At 37.3% G+C, this 16,585-nt stretch overlaps 6 protein-coding genes and 1 non-coding gene across 7 annotated transcripts; 3 read left to right on the top strand and 4 right to left on the bottom strand.

The window, feature by feature from the left end:
• Window positions 1-268: 268 nt before the first annotated feature.
• RO3G_10237 (uncharacterized protein) lies at window positions 269-886 on the top strand (the record flags this gene model as incomplete). Its single annotated transcript, XM_067664822.1, has 2 exons — window positions 269-380; window positions 441-886. The coding sequence occupies 2 exons, from the start codon at window positions 269-271 to the stop codon at window positions 884-886; spliced, it is 558 nt and encodes a 185-aa protein (XP_067520923.1).
• Window positions 887-2,330: 1,444 nt separating this feature from the next.
• RO3G_10236 (uncharacterized protein) lies at window positions 2,331-2,931 on the bottom strand (the record flags this gene model as incomplete). The annotated part of the gene is made up of 2 exons (XM_067664821.1): window positions 2,331-2,366; window positions 2,656-2,931. 2 exons carry the CDS (start codon window positions 2,929-2,931, stop codon window positions 2,331-2,333), a joined length of 312 nt encoding a protein of 103 aa, XP_067520922.1.
• Window positions 2,932-3,462: 531 nt separating this feature from the next.
• RO3G_10235 (uncharacterized protein) lies at window positions 3,463-4,497 on the bottom strand (the record flags this gene model as incomplete). Its single annotated transcript, XM_067664820.1, has 1 exon — window positions 3,463-4,497. The coding sequence occupies one exon, from the start codon at window positions 4,495-4,497 to the stop codon at window positions 3,463-3,465; it is 1,035 nt and encodes a 344-aa protein (XP_067520921.1).
• Window positions 4,498-6,491: 1,994 nt separating this feature from the next.
• RO3G_10234 (uncharacterized protein) lies at window positions 6,492-7,229 on the bottom strand (the record flags this gene model as incomplete). Its single annotated transcript, XM_067664819.1, has 1 exon — window positions 6,492-7,229. One exon carries the CDS (start codon window positions 7,227-7,229, stop codon window positions 6,492-6,494), a length of 738 nt encoding a protein of 245 aa, XP_067520920.1.
• Window positions 7,230-8,679: 1,450 nt separating this feature from the next.
• RO3G_19115 lies at window positions 8,680-8,750 on the bottom strand. The gene has a single exon. It is a non-coding gene; the product is annotated as a tRNA-His (tRNA).
• Window positions 8,751-9,295: 545 nt separating this feature from the next.
• On the top strand, window positions 9,296-12,769 carry RO3G_10233 (uncharacterized protein; the record flags this gene model as incomplete). The annotated part of the gene is made up of 3 exons (XM_067664818.1): window positions 9,296-10,124; window positions 10,208-12,576; window positions 12,761-12,769. The coding sequence occupies 3 exons, from the start codon at window positions 9,296-9,298 to the stop codon at window positions 12,767-12,769; spliced, it is 3,207 nt and encodes a 1,068-aa protein (XP_067520919.1).
• A 694-nt stretch (window positions 12,770-13,463) lies between these two features.
• Window positions 13,464-14,723, top strand: RO3G_10232 (uncharacterized protein; the record flags this gene model as incomplete). The annotated part of the gene is made up of 1 exon (XM_067664817.1): window positions 13,464-14,723. One exon carries the CDS (start codon window positions 13,464-13,466, stop codon window positions 14,721-14,723), a length of 1,260 nt encoding a protein of 419 aa, XP_067520918.1.
• Window positions 14,724-16,585: the final 1,862 nt, after the last annotated feature.

The raw sequence follows: 16,585 nt of genomic DNA, 5'->3' as shown, positions 1-16,585 counted from the left end.
TGAGTCAACTGTTAGTAGATATTCTAGAAGACTTTTTTCAAGTAGGACAATAAGCACAGGTGGCAGGCCTACAGTAGTCTCCAAAGTAACAAAGCGGTTAATCAAAAGAAAGGTCATCGAAGGGGTTCTAAAGACTGCCAAAGAGGTACACCGGGAGTTAGTTGGACTTGGCTATGATATCTCATACCAATCAGCAATTAGAGTACTGAAATCAATGGAGTTCCATTTGTCGAGAAAAAAAAAGAAGCCATTTCTTACAAAAGCACACATGCAGCATCGGTTAGAATGGGCCAAGAAGCATCGGAATTGGACAGTGCAAGATTGGCGGCAAGTTGTCTTCTCTGATGAAACCAAGATTGATGTATGGGGCTCTGATGGCTGTAAGTATTACTGGAAAAGACCAAGTGATCCTCTTCAACCGCATCATCTAGACTTTATAGTCAAGCATAGAGCAGGCAAATTGATGATGTGGGGCTGTATAACCTCTGAAGGACCAGGATATGCTTGCCAAATTTACGATGGTAACATGAACTCTGATGTTTACCAGCATATTTTGAACACTACGCTTCGCGATACCATGGAATACTACAATTTCAACTGGTCCAATATTTACTTCCAGCATGATAACGACCCAAAGCACAAGGCAAAATCTACAATTGCTTGGTTAAATAATCACAAAGTGCGCTACATTAGCGATTGGCTAGCTCAGAGTCCGGACTTAAATCCCATTGAACATGTATGGCACCAACTGAAGTTGAAGCTTAGCTGTTACGAACGTAGAGCAAAAAATGTGGATGAGCTTTGGGAACGGGTAGAAAAAGTATGGAATGGCTTTGATAAAGAGCTTTACCAAAGGTACATTGATAGCATGCCGGCAAGAATTTAAGAGGTTATCAATAAGAAAGGCGGCCCAGCTAAATATTAATAAAAAAATTCATTCTGTTCAAATTTTCAAATTGCGCGCTTCATATTTCCTTTAATACTTATCCAATTGGGCTTAAGTTCATATGGTTTTTTCAAGACACATGCCACATCTACTATGTAAGAACACAGGTAGCCTGTGCCATTGTGGCAGGATGTGCACCACAAAAACCGACAAAAATGGAATCTTTGCAGCAGTTTTGTGACCTACTGTAATACCAACTTGTTATAGTAATGAGTCTTTGCATAATCTCTTTTATGATCCAATGTATTAAGTTGCATTGAGACTATGTATGTCAGAATAGAATATTGTTTTTCTTGCATAGTAACTTTATTGATCTAAACGAATGATTGAGAAATAATCCTATCGATAATCCGATTGGTGCCTTAATAGCTCCTGTTGTCTCCATTATTAGGTTTCAGCCTTTCTGTACTTATTTAGTAACCGAGTTTACTCAAACCCAATAACCATTCAGGAACAAAATACAAGTGCCGCCTTAAACAATGATTCCATGGATGACTATTTATAAATGCAACACTAGTAGCTTAGAACAACGATTTATAATATAATTATACAAGATAAGATTTCATGGAACAAGATATGATGACAATGCCCCAATCCAGAATGAAATATCAAGAAAGAACCAATTGATTTAACTCAATCGTCCCCATGAATTATCATTCAAAAGAATATAAATATTCCACCTAAATCCTGATTGAAAAAAGGATAACTTTAAACTTGGATATAATCAAGAATAAAAAGTACCTCAAAGTAATTATCGTTCTGGTGCTTTTTTATTTCTTTTTATCTTCGTTTATTACAGTGAATGCTTTACAAAGATTTATTACAGTCTTTTCTTTATTATTCGGTCATAACTAATTCTACTCCTTTAACTCAATGCAATTTTTTAATATAACTCCGGATGCAATGCGACATAAAAACAAATCTACTTAAGAAATAATTATAAAACAGCCCACTTGTATAACCTGGAACAGATCTTTACATTAAAGTTTATTCACGATAGATCTGCAGTTATAATTAATTAAGCCTCCATGAAAAGAATATAAATACCAGATATTACAATATTAAATAAAAAATATAACTTTTTCAGTCTCGTTGAATTTTATAGTCTTTTTATTCTTACGAGTTAACACAACTATGTTTACAACAGACATTAATAAATATAAGTCTTAATACAAGATCATAGTTAAAATAAAATAAAATACAAGTTTATTTAAATAAGATCATACAATCAATTCCAATTAAACATGTTCCTTTAGAACATGTATTGTACTCATGAGAGTTCTTTGATAAGAAGAGGTATCAACTAAAATAACCAAATCCAATCCACTGTCAGGAATATTGCTAATCTTTCACATAATTGAAATAACGCGTAAAATAACGTTACTCAAATCAGTGAGGAATTTTCAGAATAAAAGATAATCTATGACAGACATACAAAAGAACAAATGAAAAGTTTTCATAATCATAATTAGAGATAACACTTGCTAAAGTACCTGAAGATTAGAAGAACGCTCACAATAGAAGATATCAAGCCACTCACTCAATAAGATATAAATACCTGCCTTCAATTAGAATAATTTTTACTTTAACTTAAACTGAAATAAAGATCAGTCTCAAAAAGTACACAAACTGTTTCTTGATCTTTGTTTTTACCTTTTCCTTTATTATTTAAACCATTATATAACACTGCGCACTGTCAGAGCTCTTACTTTCCTTCCAATGTCCTTTTCTAACTCTTTAGCCACCTTTGCTGCACTTGACATCCGGTTTTTCGTCACTTGGCGGACACAATAACGTTCATCAGCTGCCGATAAGATCTTGCGTCGGCCGCCTTTTGGCTTTCCAAGTCCAAAGCAATGGGATTTTCGGAGTCTCTCAACTGTACTCTTGCTTAAACCAGTAGAACCTTCCACTTCCTGAACCGACTTATCTTGTTTAAGTAGAGAAATTGCTTGAACAACTGTTTCTTGAGGGACTTGTTTCATGTTGAGATATAATGGGCGAGTAATAAATTAGTAGGAGTTCAAAGCTTCAGCAGTGAGTAGAGATCAGCTTAGAGACATACAATGCGCATTTGTAAGCAGTTTGGTACCTCTAAGCAACTTGTGGGTCGATATTTTATCATATTTTATATTTTTTTGAGAATGCGACAAAACTGTCCCAATGCACCGCTTGTTTTTGATTCCCTCTATCTCCATTTGCGGCACTTTAATCGGTCTTTGATATATGCTGTTTACTTCTACAAGGCTTTGGCTATCGAATGATATACAGTGGCTACCAAAACCGTTCGCACAAAACGTATTTTTTCCTTTCTGAATCTTTTGTGACCTATTGCGCATAAAAGATACCATATCTAATACATATTTCCTAAGAGTACAAACTCTTGACTTTCTGATGAAGTATAAAATGTCACCCTATGCGCACCCTAACTCGTACTACGGAGAATCAAAACTCAAAGGCACATTCGAACGGTTTTGGGGCCACATATTTTAAAAGCGAAATGAATTAAAATAAGTTTATTTAATATCCAATATACAAGCCATCAGCCTCAATAACTGCACGACATCGATCGGGCATACTTTTAATAAACCTTTGGCATTCTTCAGCCGTGATTTGGTACAAGTGTATCCTATACGATCCCATAGCTCATGTATACCGCATGGAGGGCAGTCATAATTTTTAAACAGCCGTCTTTTAAGTAATTGCCACATGTTTTCAATTGGGTTCAAGTCCGGTGATTGTGGTGGCCATTTCATTACATAAAACTCTTGCTCATTTAGCCATTTTGATACGACTTTAGCTGTATGTTTGGGGTCGTTGTCCTGCATAAAGATAAATTTACTCGTAGATTTTCCACTTTCTTCCATATACCAGGCCAAAGACTTCATCAAGTCATCTTGTAAAACCTCCAAATAAACGCCCTTTGTCATGTTCTTGCCCACATCCACAATATAACCTGGACCGTACCAGCTAATGCAGCTCCATACCATTATAGAGCCTCCTCCATGCTTCACTGTCTCACAAACCTGGTGCTTTTTTAACGGTTGGCCTGGCACTTTCCATGCATAAGACTTCCCGTCGGACCCAAAACGGTTGACTTTGGTTTCGTCAGACCATATGACGTTCATCCAATCGTTTACTGTCCAGTCAATGTGCTGACGAGCCCATTGGAGCCTCTTCTTTCTATTTCTTTCATTAATTAAAGGTTTCTTTGGCCTGACAAATGAGACCAAACCAGCATCTCTTAACGCTCTACGTACAGTATTTACAGAAACTGACTTGCCCAAGTTCTGCTCTAACGACTGCTGTGCTTGTACAGCATTTTCGAGACCATCTACTGTTACAGCACGAACGAGATGCTGCTGTTCCCGCTTAGTGAGCGCTTTTGGCCTACCACCTTTGTCAATTCGAGCAGGCAAGCCTAACTCCAAACGAATTTTATGAACAGTAGAGGATGATACTTTGACTAACTTTGCAATTTTATGATAAGAAAAACCTTGACGAAGGTAAAACTCGATAGTGTTCTTGCGATCTTCTGTTAATGGTTGCATGTTGGGTAATTACTTGGTAGATGTCGAGATGTCGAAATGAGAATGTGCGAATGACAAAGAAAAAAGGCAAAAAAATAATGCGCAGTGGTGAATTAGTAAGCAGCGAAAGTTCTGGAAGAATTGGAGGGTGCAGTGACTGCGTTTATCGCAATCGAAGAATTCCTCAAGCGTGGCCCCAAAACCGTTCGAATGTGCCTTTGAGTTTTGATTCTCCGTAGTACGAGTTAGGGTGCGCATAGGGTGACATTTTATACTTCATCAGAAAGTCAAGAGTTTGTACTCTTAGGAAATATGTATTAGATATGGTATCTTTTATGCGCAATAGGTCACAAAAGATTCAGAAAGGAAAAAATACGTTTTGTGCGAACGGTTTTGGTAGCCACTGTAAAATAGATCAGACTGTTTTGATAAAGGTAAAATAAAAAAAAAGATAAAAAGATAAATAAAAGGGGGTTTTACAACGAAGTATGATAGCTTCAAGGGACTTCTTGTTCTTGATGTTAAATAAAATAAGAGATAATTTGCCTCTTTAAAAGAATATTTATTTGATAAAAAGAAAAAGTAAAATAAGAAGTGAAGTAAAGAAAAGTAGTAAGAAGTGAATAAGAAGTGAGAAGTGAGTATTTTTGTGATTATTATTTGGATTTTATGATTTTGTTCTGTTTTTGGTATTTTGGGTGATTGTTATAACATAAGAGGCAGTTGTTGTATAGTGTAAGGTGGTCGTTGCAAACTGTAAGGCGTTCGTTATAAACTGCAACGATTTAAATTCCGCCGTTTTGTTCTTGCGTGTTACACTAAAAAAACCTTGACTGTATATCTTTCAACATTCTAAAAGTGTAACAATGTAACTTTAACGTTTTTGTTGTAATGGCCTTAAGAGTTTAGAAGTAAATTTGACTTTTGTTTGGAGTGTAAAAGAATTTGAGATCAAAGATTTGTGTTTAAATGAATAAATTTGGTTTGCTTGTACTAAGTGACCACCAGATCTTGTATTGTAGATCAAACAGTAAAAAGTAATAAAGAGTTTTCTTGATAAGAGAATATAAAAGTGATACGTTGAAGATAATTTGACTTCAAAGGACTCGACTTGCTTGAGTTATAAAATAAAAATAAAGAGTTTTGATAAAGAGGAACTCGATGTTTATTTGAATAAAAGATATTTTTTTTTAAAGTGAAGTTCAGTAAAATTATAAGAGGGGATATTTATATGATTATTATTTTTTTGTGTTTTTCTATTTTTTTTTTTTGTTTATCTTTAGTGTAATTTTGCTTCCTTTAATGGCTTGTAAGAATTAACGTTTTATAAAATAGAATAAAGTAGATGAAAAAGAATAAAAATAAGACTTGAGTTAAGTATTGATATTGGATTTGCTTGTTGTAAGTGACCACCAGATCTTGTTAAGTAGATCAGTCTTGTTTGTAATAGAATAATTGGATAAGAGTTTTGAAAGTGTTTACAATGAAGATAATTGGCTTCAAGGGACTTGTCTTGCGTGTATTTTAAGAGTGTTATACCAAAAGATTCAGATAAAAATACTTGATTTATTGATAAAATATATTTAAGATATATAATTGAAGAGAAGTCCAGATAAAAGTCATAAAAAGGTTGTCCTTTTTATATTCAAAAAAAAGATATAAAATTTTAGGAAAGGATTCCTCGATCAGGAATCAAATCCAAAAGAAGAAATAAAGTTGAAATAAAAAATAAAGTTCAAAAGAAAAATAAAGTTCAAATGAACTTTAAGTTACAACATGTAACCATGACCGTGGCTTGACTTGACCTTGTTGTTCCTACATTAGGGACTGAGGTCCCTCCTAGGACTGAGTCCCTCCTACAGTCGTTCCACTGCCAAAATGAGGATTTTACAAAAAAAAAGTATGGACTTTAAAATAAATTTGGGGGGATTTCTAAAAAAAAATCATTGGTTGTTTGAAATTAATTTCGCGGATTGCGAGCAACTGATTTCGCAGGTAAAAAAAGTATGCATATATTAGATTGGTATGTAGTTTAAGCAGTTATCAAATTGGTTTTTTGAGTGCTGGATTATGTTTCGAAGATGCTCAATAGGAACTTCATTTGCAGCATCAACAATTCTGTCTTGCAATGTTTCAGTATCTCGGAGCTTTTCACGTCGAACTTTACGCTTAACCAATGCCCAGAACTGTTCAATAGGGTTGAGTTCTGGTGAATATGGAGGAAGAAAGACGCACTTGTAATCTCTATTTCTTTCATTGAGCACATCTTCTATTTGCTTATGGATTGGTGCATTATCCATTATAAAATAGAAACCTCTCATTTGTTCATATTTGTCTAAAACATTTAAAGTTTCCTGAATAAATCGCATATAATGGCCAGCAGTTGTGCCTTTTGGAACTTCTTCGTTAAAAGCTTCAGGATTTTTCCTTTTTCTACCTCCCTGAACTTTTCTTACTTTTGGAGGTTGCTTTGGTATACGAATACTCAAGTTTACCACTCCTACAGATGATATAGCACCAAGAATAGTATGTGATGATGCTTTTGTTGTAGGAGTAGTGGTTACTGCCATTTGCCCTCTAGGTGCCCATGCTCTACTTGCCCTCATATTAATATCAAAACCAGCTTCATCAATAAAAATACAGTTTCTTGAAAAATCCATATCCGTATTGTTCCACTTGACGACCCATTCGTAGCGTTTTTGAACATTTTCTTTGCTTGTTCTTGTCTCAGGCCAGCAAGTAGTTTGTTTCATACTAAGATTACACTCATCTCTCATAAATTCGTGCATTCTGGACTTTTTAATCTCGAGACCTTCAAACTTGCTTGTGAGCATCTCGACAGCATCTTGAATGTGTGCATTTGCATTATCGTCAAAAAACTCAATTAGACTTTGTTTATGCTCCTCCTGCAATCTAGACTTCGGTCTGTTTTGGCGATTAGATTTTTTTCAAGAGTGAAAGTATCTGGATTCTCCTGTAGTTTCTTCCACCAAGTACGTGCAGTGCTTTCTTTGACACCAGCTTTTCGGGCAGCTGCAGCAACTGACATTACATGTTGGATCTTGTAATGAAAAAAAAGTTCTCTTGAAGCAAACGTATATTCCATGTACTTCTTTGAAGATCCTGAATTTAGTTTCATGGTAATATCTTCGCTTTCTTCAGACTGCTCTTGATCTGATAGTGTATTAATTTTTTGTTCAAGGTATGAGTCGAGATTAACCAACTGCTTTATAGCAAAAGGATCCGGCTTTTCATCTACAACGTCCATAGCTTCATCACCATTCTCATCGTAAATATTTCCCTTGCCATCTTCTTTAAAAAAAACTAGTTTTGACATATTGTATCTTGTTATAAATAAAAAGAATAACCTGAAATCAATTGCTCGCAATCCGCGAAATTAACTTCAAACAACCAATGATTTTTTTTTTAGAAATCCCCCAAATTTATTTTAAAGTCCGTACTTTTTTTTTGTAAAATCCTCATTTTGGCAGTGGTGTAATGATTTGGTTTATAGTAGTTTCTCTGTTTGGGAGTGTTGAGTTAAGGTTTAAATAAACAGATTTGGGTGTAATTGATATAAGAGTTGCTTTTATATGAGTCAGATTTGGCTTGATTCGCTTGTTATAGTGACCACCAGACCTTGTAAAGTAGATCAGACTGTTTTGATAAAGGTAAAATAAAAAAAAAGATAAAAAGATAAATAAAAGGGGGTTTTACAATGAAGTATGATAGCTTCAAGGGACTTCTTGTTCTTGATGTTAAATAAAATAAGAGATAATTTGCCTCTTTAAAAGAATATTTATTTGATAAAAAGAAAAAGTAAAATAAGAAGTGAAGTAAGAAGTTAATAAGAAGTGAAGTATTTTTGTGATTATTATTTGGAGTTATTTATATGTTTTTGGATTTTATGCTTTTGTTCTGTTTTTGGTATTTTGGGTGGTTGTTATAACATAAGAGGCGGTTGTTGTATAGTGTAAGGTGGTCGTTGCAAACTGTAAGGCGTTCGTTATAAACTGCAACGATTTAAATTCCGCCGTTTTGTTCTTGCGTGTTACAGTGGAACGACTGTAGGACTGAGTCCTTTCTTCAGCAAAAGTTACACCAACTGCGTCACAACAAAAGACGTGACACTACAGCACCTTCGTTAAATACTATAAAAAGACTGCTCCTGATAAAACGAGACACTTTTCTATGTGAAAGAAATGCCGTGAGCAGGAATCGAACCTGCGTCGAAGCGGCCACAACGCTACGTACTGCCACTATACTATCACGGCGGGGTTGTGGTGATATGTGCTATGTTGGTCAGGACCGCCTCTTTTTTCCAAATGAAACACCGACGGGTCCGGGAGAAGATGACCGGAATAGACTAGAGTATGGACCGGAAGGTTATTTGACCCTGAGTGGTGGTCGTGCTGAGACTGAAATGAAGGAGGAAGTTCAGGGTCCTAAAGAGGGTCCTTATCCTAATGCTTGGTCAGTCGCTAATGAAGATGGTAATGGTGGCCTTATGTATTTTTTGAAGAATAATGGTGGTCCCATTAAATTGTAGATGTATAACGGAGTGGCTAGCAGCCAATGAAAAGTATAAAAGGATGTTTGATTTTTATTGAATAAACGATATACAGTCTTCTCTTTTCTTTTTATTATATTTCTTTTTACACTTACTTTACGCCTTTAAAGTCAATACTAGTTCTCTTTTTCCTGGTTACTGTTTTAAATTTCAAGCTATTCAAGGTAAAGCATAATCAGGGGAAAAGCATATATCAAGTGGTCCGGCCTACCAGATAAAGTGTATTAAAAGGGATATTCAAGTTTATAGATGTCTACAAGTGTTAATATTAAAAGTTCAAGCTCTCTCGATAAAGGAATGTTACGTTATTTAAATGAACCAAAGTGCTTTGCAGGTGGTAACGATTATGAAGAAGCTACTACCTGGTTGGATCGTATGACTCGTCTTCAAGCTGCTACTCGAATGTCTGATGAAGAAATATTGTTTGTTGCTGGTGATCATTTAGTAGAAAAGGCTGCAACTTGGTGGAAAGTTGTAGGAAAAAAATCTACTGATTGGAAGTCATTTGAAGAAGCATTCAAGGATCAATATTTGGCAGATAGAGAAGGTAGTTGGTGGCGTCAGCTGCAAACGTTGAAGCAAGGTCCCAAGGATTCGATTGATGATGTGGCTTTCCGTATGCAGGAACTTTTTGATTTGCTTGGGAATAAGAATCACGATATCCAAGTTAGTATGTTTTTGGATGCTATTGATCCGACGATAGCATTTGAGGTGGATAAGGATGTCACGCCATCTACTTTGAGGGATGCTAGGGCACGAGCCAAGCAAGTCGAACGCAGTATCCAAAGGTACGGTGCACGTCCTGGTCCCTCTGCTCCAGTTCTACCCGATCGTGATGTCTTTTCGGTGGGTAGTAGAAATGGCTATGGCCGTGATGATCTGAGTTCTGCTGTGTCTACGATGTTTTCTCTTGCTGACAAGTTGGAGAAGTTGACCATCAATTTGGTTCGAGCTAATGATGGTATGGCACAAGAAAATGCGGCTGCTAGTGTGAAGCCTCGTCGTGGTTTGGTTTGCTTCTTTTGCGATGAGGAGGGACATAAGAAATATGATTGTCCAAAGTACTTGGCTCGTCAAGGTAACAAGGAGGGTGATAGGTCTTCGCCTGCGTCTGGATCCAACTTGACTCCCATTTCGGGAAAAGGGTCAGAACATCAGTAGAGGAGGTTACTGGTGTTCGTACAAAAAATGCAAATCCTCTATTAAATGAACAAGTCGAAATCAAATTGGTCGACACGGTGCGTGAGGAGGCCTTCTGTGACACTGGTGAAGTGTATGTAAAAAGAAGAGCAGAGGGTCCTCCTTCAGTTGCGAATGGGCCTGGTAGGGTGGCTAAACATATTGTCACGGGCGGTGGTAATGCGGTTGGGTCGGGTCCTGGAAATTTGGTGGCTCCACTTCCACCTAGCGGTGTTTATGGCGGTGCTCAAGGAAATTTCTCTGCTGACATTCCAGTGGGTGCACCGGAGCCATCCGGTACTTTGGGAGGTACTGTCGTGCCTAACGGTCAAGGGCCTGCTATGATGGGTAATGCACATGGAGGTGTATTGCAAAACAATGGTATGCCTGGTGGAAATGGGATGTCTGCTCACGGTATCCCTGAGGTAATTGGGGTCAATGCTACTGGTGGTAGAGCGATCAACAACGGTGGTAGTCGTGAAGTTTTACCAAGTGGGGTGATACCTAACAAGCCGGTTAAGAAAAGAACTCCTCGTAAGAAAGCAAGACGTTTACCTGTGAAGTTGAGGGGTGGACGAACAATATGGGACATTCTTGATCAGTGTAAGGCGGATATCACTGCAACAGAATTGATTGCCTTGGATGTCAAAGCCCAAAAGGATATGGTGGATGGTATCCGTTTCTTGCGGGAAAACAAGCGCAAGCTGAGGAAACCGGTAGAAGCTATGGAGGTAGATCAAGGCACTGGTGTTGACAGGGTAGGAGAGGCTGGAAGTGCTACCAATCCAGCTGTAGTCAACGTGGTCGATCAAGACTGGGAGACTGAGGATTCCCTATCCGATGAAGCTTCCACTGACCTGTCCTCTATGTATTTTGAAGATGATGGTAGCGATGATGATCAAGCTTCAATGGTTTCTGAGACGGATGATGGTGTGTCGGTGTACTGTTATCCGTACAATCTGCAGAGAATGAAGGTCAGTTCTCCTTTGCGTGGTGCGATTATGATAAACGACAAACCAGTTGAGGTGGTTTTTGACACTGGTGCTAGTGTAAGTGTCATTGGGAAGGGCCTGGTAGATTCTCTTGGGTTAGTACCAAATGGTGACACTTTGCCGTTAACTGGGTTTGACAATAAGAAGGGGCCTAGCAGTCCTATCGTGATGGATGTACCTATTCGAATTGCGGGTAAGCTACGACCCGAGCATATGTGTATCCAACCTACTGGTAATGACAATCTCTGCTTGCTGGGTATACCGTGGTTCCAGGCATATGGGATAGAAATTGACGTGGTAAACTCGTGTGTCAAGATCCCTACTACGTCAGGTATGGTCAAGTTGCAAGCATATACTACCCATCTACCTGTTCCAGTTGCGTCCATGTCTGGTGGTGGTGTTGGTGGTGTGGTCTTCCCTGTGGTGGATTCGAATGTGTCGACAGCTGCGACTATGGGTTCTGATCGACAAGTGTATATGGTGGATGCTAGTCAGCATCATTGCGATAATTATGAAGAAGATCTGCTGCCTGTAGGGGAACCTATTAAAGAAGAGATAAAGTTTGATGCTGAAAATATAACTATGGGTGTACCTGATGAACTGGTTGAGGTCATAGAACGATACAAGAACTGTTTTTCTGAAGTTTCGGGTCTTGGTCGTGTCAAGAACTATGTGATGGACATTCCTCTTGTGTCGGGTGCTACACCGATTAGAAGTAAACCGTTCAGAATGACTTGGCAGGAAGAAGAAGCGCTGGATGCATATTTGGAAGAGTTACTCGACTTGGATATTATCAAGCCTTCTAATGGCCTATGGACTAGTCCTTGTTTCTTTATACCGAAAAAGGATGGTACTCTGCGGTTGGTGATCGACTACAGGCGATTGAACAAGATGATCAAGCAAGATGCGTATCCGCTGCCTCATATTGATGAATTGTTAGATGCGGTAGGAGGTGCTACTGTATTCTCTACGTTGGATTGTACTTCGGGTTATCATCAGTTGCCTCTTAATCCTGAACATGCGGAGCGTACTGGTTTTGTGACTAAAAAGGGTACCTTTTCCTTTAATGTCTTGCCCTTTGGAATCACGACAGGTTGTAGTCAGTATCAACGTATGATGAATTCGGTGCTATCTAAGTATGTTGGTGATTTTATTTTGATTTTTCTTGATGATATCTTGGTGTATTCGAAGAACATGGAAGATCACAAGGTGCATTTGTCGTTGTTGATGGAAGCTTGTCAAGAAGTGAATCTACGATTGAAGCGAAAGAAGTGTAGATTTGGTGACTCGCAAGTAGAATACCTTGGTCACTTGATTACTGGAGATGGTGTCTTGCCTAGTGATTACAATATAGACAAGGTAAAGAAGTTTAGTGTGCCGGCCAATGTGGATGAAGTACGTTCTTTTCTAGGTCTTACTGGGTACTATAGAAAGTACGTACCGAACTATGCTTCTGTGGCAGAGCCACTTACCAGGTTGACAAAGAAGAAGGTTGGTTTCTCGTGGGGTGCTGAACAACAAGCAGCATTTGATCATTTCTTAGTTGCGTTGACAAGAGCGCCAATCTTGGTTTATCCTGATAGACAGAAGGTGCAAGTGCTGTCAGTAGATGCTAGTGGAAAAGGCTTGGGTGCAGTGCTGTCGCAAGTGGATGATGCTGCTACTATGGCGAATGAAAGGGTAATCTCGTATGCTTCTCGTGGTTTGCGTGGTAGTGAATGCAATTATGCTATAACGCATTTGGAGGCGTTGGCAGTGGTATGGGGAGTCACGCATTACAAACATTACTTCAAGGGAAGGCATTTCATATTGATTACAGATCATTCCAGCTTGGTATACATATTCAGGCCAACTCGGTTAACTCCTAAATTGTCAAGATGGGCTGCGTGTTTGTTGGACTATGATTTCGAGATAAGGTATCGTGCTGGTGTGATAAATCCTGCTGATGTATTGTCCAGAATGGTCTTAGATGAGTGTACTGCGGAGGTGCAATCGGGTGATTTTATCAAAAATTAAGTGGTGCTGTGAAAATCTGCTTGAAATGAACTGTTATAAAAAAAAAAAAATTTGTTAATATATATATACACGAAGTTGAATAAATAAAAAGGGATATCGAATTGGGGGGAAATCGAGGATAATCCAAAATCTTTACTTACAAAAAAAAAAAAAAACTTTTCGTTTAAATTTCTATTCTTTGATAATTAATTATTTTGGTGTTGTTGTTTTAATTGTGGACTGTTCTAATAATGGCGGTTTCCTTTGGATGGTTCTTAGCCTTGTATCGTTATATTCAAGATGGTACTTTACCTCAAGATTGTGATGGTAAAACTCGTAAACGGTTGGAGGTGCATTCGAAAAGATGGTATATTGCAGATGATCGTTTGCTACAGAAGAGCACGGCTAGACCATTGTTACATGAAGGAGAAGCTTTAGAAGTAGTCAAGCGTTTGCACGAGGAAGGTCATTTTGATATTCTTAATACTATGGAGAGAGTGAATAAGTATTATGTTGTATCGAAATGCAGAGAATTGGTGACGGCTGTGGTAAAATCATGTGATACATGTCAATTCCGATCCAGAATCAAGGCGGTTAGAAATAATCCTGCTACGGTTATGAAGACTCCAAGGTATCCCTTCTTTATGGTTGGTATCGATGCTGTAGGACCCCTTCAGAAAACTGAAAAAGGAAATCAATATATCCTAACTGGTATAGACTATTTGACACGATGGCCTGTGGCAATGGCTGTGGCTGATATAACGGAAGAAACTACGGTGGAATTCTTGTACCATGAGATTGTCAAGAATTATGGTGTCCCTCAGTACATCCTATCGGATAGGGGTGCTAATTTTATATCAACGTACGTTCACTACTTCCTCAGACAGATTGGGTGCAAGAATATTATGACAACAAGTTATCGTCCTCAGGTGAATGGTATGTGCGAAAGGTTGAACCAGACGTTGACTCAAACAATGGCTAAATTGGCGCGAGATGGTGAAGAAATATCTCAATGGGATAAGTATTTGGACCCTGCGTTGATGGCTCTACGATCGATGGTGAATACTGCTACGGGTTACAGTCCTAGCTATTTACTTTTTGGGTATGAATTTCGGTCTCCTGCAGTGTGGGAAGCACCTAGACAAGATTTTGTACTTGGAGAAGAACTGGATGCTCTAAAGGATAGAGTAGTAATGATTCAAGACAAAATGGAAGAGGTGAGAACATTGGCAAGAGCGAAATCAGACGAGCAGAAAGCAAAAGCGAAGATTCGTTATGATGCAAGAGTAGTCGATCCAAGAAGATATCAAGTTGGAGAACAAGTACTTCTCAAGGACAATACGCCTACAACCAAGTTTTCTGATAAATGGTTGGGACCATATACTGTCCAAAAAGTGAACAAGAATGGAACTTATCATTTAACTGGGCATAACAGTCAAAGACTCAAGCATGCTGTTAATGGAGACAGATTGCGACTTTATGACAAGAGTGCTGCTCACTTTGGTGCCTGATGTGTTGACCTCGGCTGCACAACAACAATTTCGTACATGGGTGAATTCAAGACAGAATCCTGCCTTTTTGGTGAAGGTTGTTCCATTTAAGAAAGAAGAGGCTAGGGGGGCCGTACGTGATATGTGCTATGTTGGTCAGGACCGCCTCTTTTTTCCAAATGAAACACCGATGGGTCCGGGAGAAGATGACCGGAATAGACTAGAGTATGGACTGGAAGGTTATTTGACCCTGAGTGGTGGTCGTGCTGAGACTGAAATGAAGGTGGAAGTTCAGGGTCCTAAAGAGGGTCCTTATCCTAATGCTTGGTCAGTCGCTAATGAAGATGGTAATGGTGGCCTTATGTATTTTTTTTGAAGAATAATGGTGGCCCCATTAAATTGTAGATGTATAACGGAGTGGCTAGCAGCCAATGAAAAGTATAAAAGGATGTTTGATTTTTTATTGAATAAACGATATACAGTCTTCTCTTTTTCCTGGTTACTGTTTTAAATCTCAAGCTATTCAAGGTAAAGCATAATCAGGGGAAAAGCATATATCATGGATGTCGTCTTCGCAGATAGGACCAACTGTAGTGAACTTATAAATAAACACTGCAAATAATTGGTGATTTTCAACATCCACAATCAGTTGTTGCATCTAATAATCAACGTTTTTGACGTCTTTGATTAAATGAAAAAAATTAACTTTCGCTGTATTGGTCATTTTCGAATTTTAAAAAAAGATTCAGGTGCGAAAAAAATAAAGAAATTGAACAATACTTTTGTTTTTTTTGTAGCTGAAGTATTCATAAAGTTATTCATGTTTTAAAAAAGTGTCTTTTTTTTCAATGGGTCTTTCTTGAAATCCTGTCCTCTATCCGTGAAAGACGATATCTTCGTTTTTTTATTTTTGAGGGCAAAATGCGGAAATCAAAAGCATTTTGCGATTATTTTGTTCAAAAGAATACATATTAGGAAGGTAGTCTATGATTTTTAGCTTAGGTCATTACAAACGTGTTACAGAACGTAACAAAATAGTCGTGTTTGGGAAAAAAAAATTTGGTAAAAAAAAGAGTAAGTTAAAAAAAAAAGAAAAGAAAAAAGCATAGCAATAAAAAGTTCATTGTTCAAATGAAAACAGTACTCTAACAACAAATATACTTTATATTTATGCAAATGCTATTACATTATAACAAAAGAATAAAAAAAAACAAAGAAGCTCTGTTAACATTTTGTTACAAGGCAGTTATAATTAACAAATACATACAAAACTCTTTTGTTTATCAAATAAATAGATTGCTTTATTATTTTTTATGACAGATATAATAAAAGAATATATGTTCTTAAGCTTATACTAGTTCATTACTTACTTTATGTTTGTACATGGGTGTAATTTGCCATTAGCCATTAGCCATTAGAGATGTTAGCAATGACAACTTTCTTTACCAAAAAGAACTTTTTAGCAACAAGCAGTAATATAAGATTGATATTCTTATAGTTTCTTTAAGTTGGAAAGAACAACTTTGCCCATGAGTCTCATGTTCGTCATCCGAATGTGTACCATTAGGAATTCCTAATGTAAAAAAAAAAGAAAAAATAAAAAAAAGAAACCAACATTAGACTTGGTTGTTATTATTTTTTTTTATAAACTTACATTTGAACCGTTGTTGAGCTTTCTTTTTTATCTTTTGTATCCGCAATGTTAAATATGCTCTCTGAAACAAAACAAGGGAAAAAAAAACCAGTTCTTTTGAACACGTAAAATTGTTACTGTTTAGGAACCAACTTCCAAATTTAGTATATTTGCTTTAGTTTTTTTGATCACGCATTTTTTTCTATCTTATTCCTCTACTAAATAATGAATATTATTTTTTTTGAAATGA

This window comes from Rhizopus delemar, genomic scaffold (assembly GCF_000149305.1).
Source record: "Rhizopus delemar RA 99-880 supercont3.8 genomic scaffold, whole genome shotgun sequence".
Taxonomy (NCBI): Eukaryota; Fungi; Mucoromycota; class Mucoromycetes; order Mucorales; family Rhizopodaceae; genus Rhizopus; species Rhizopus delemar.
This window is presented reverse-complemented; position numbering and strand designations above follow the sequence as displayed.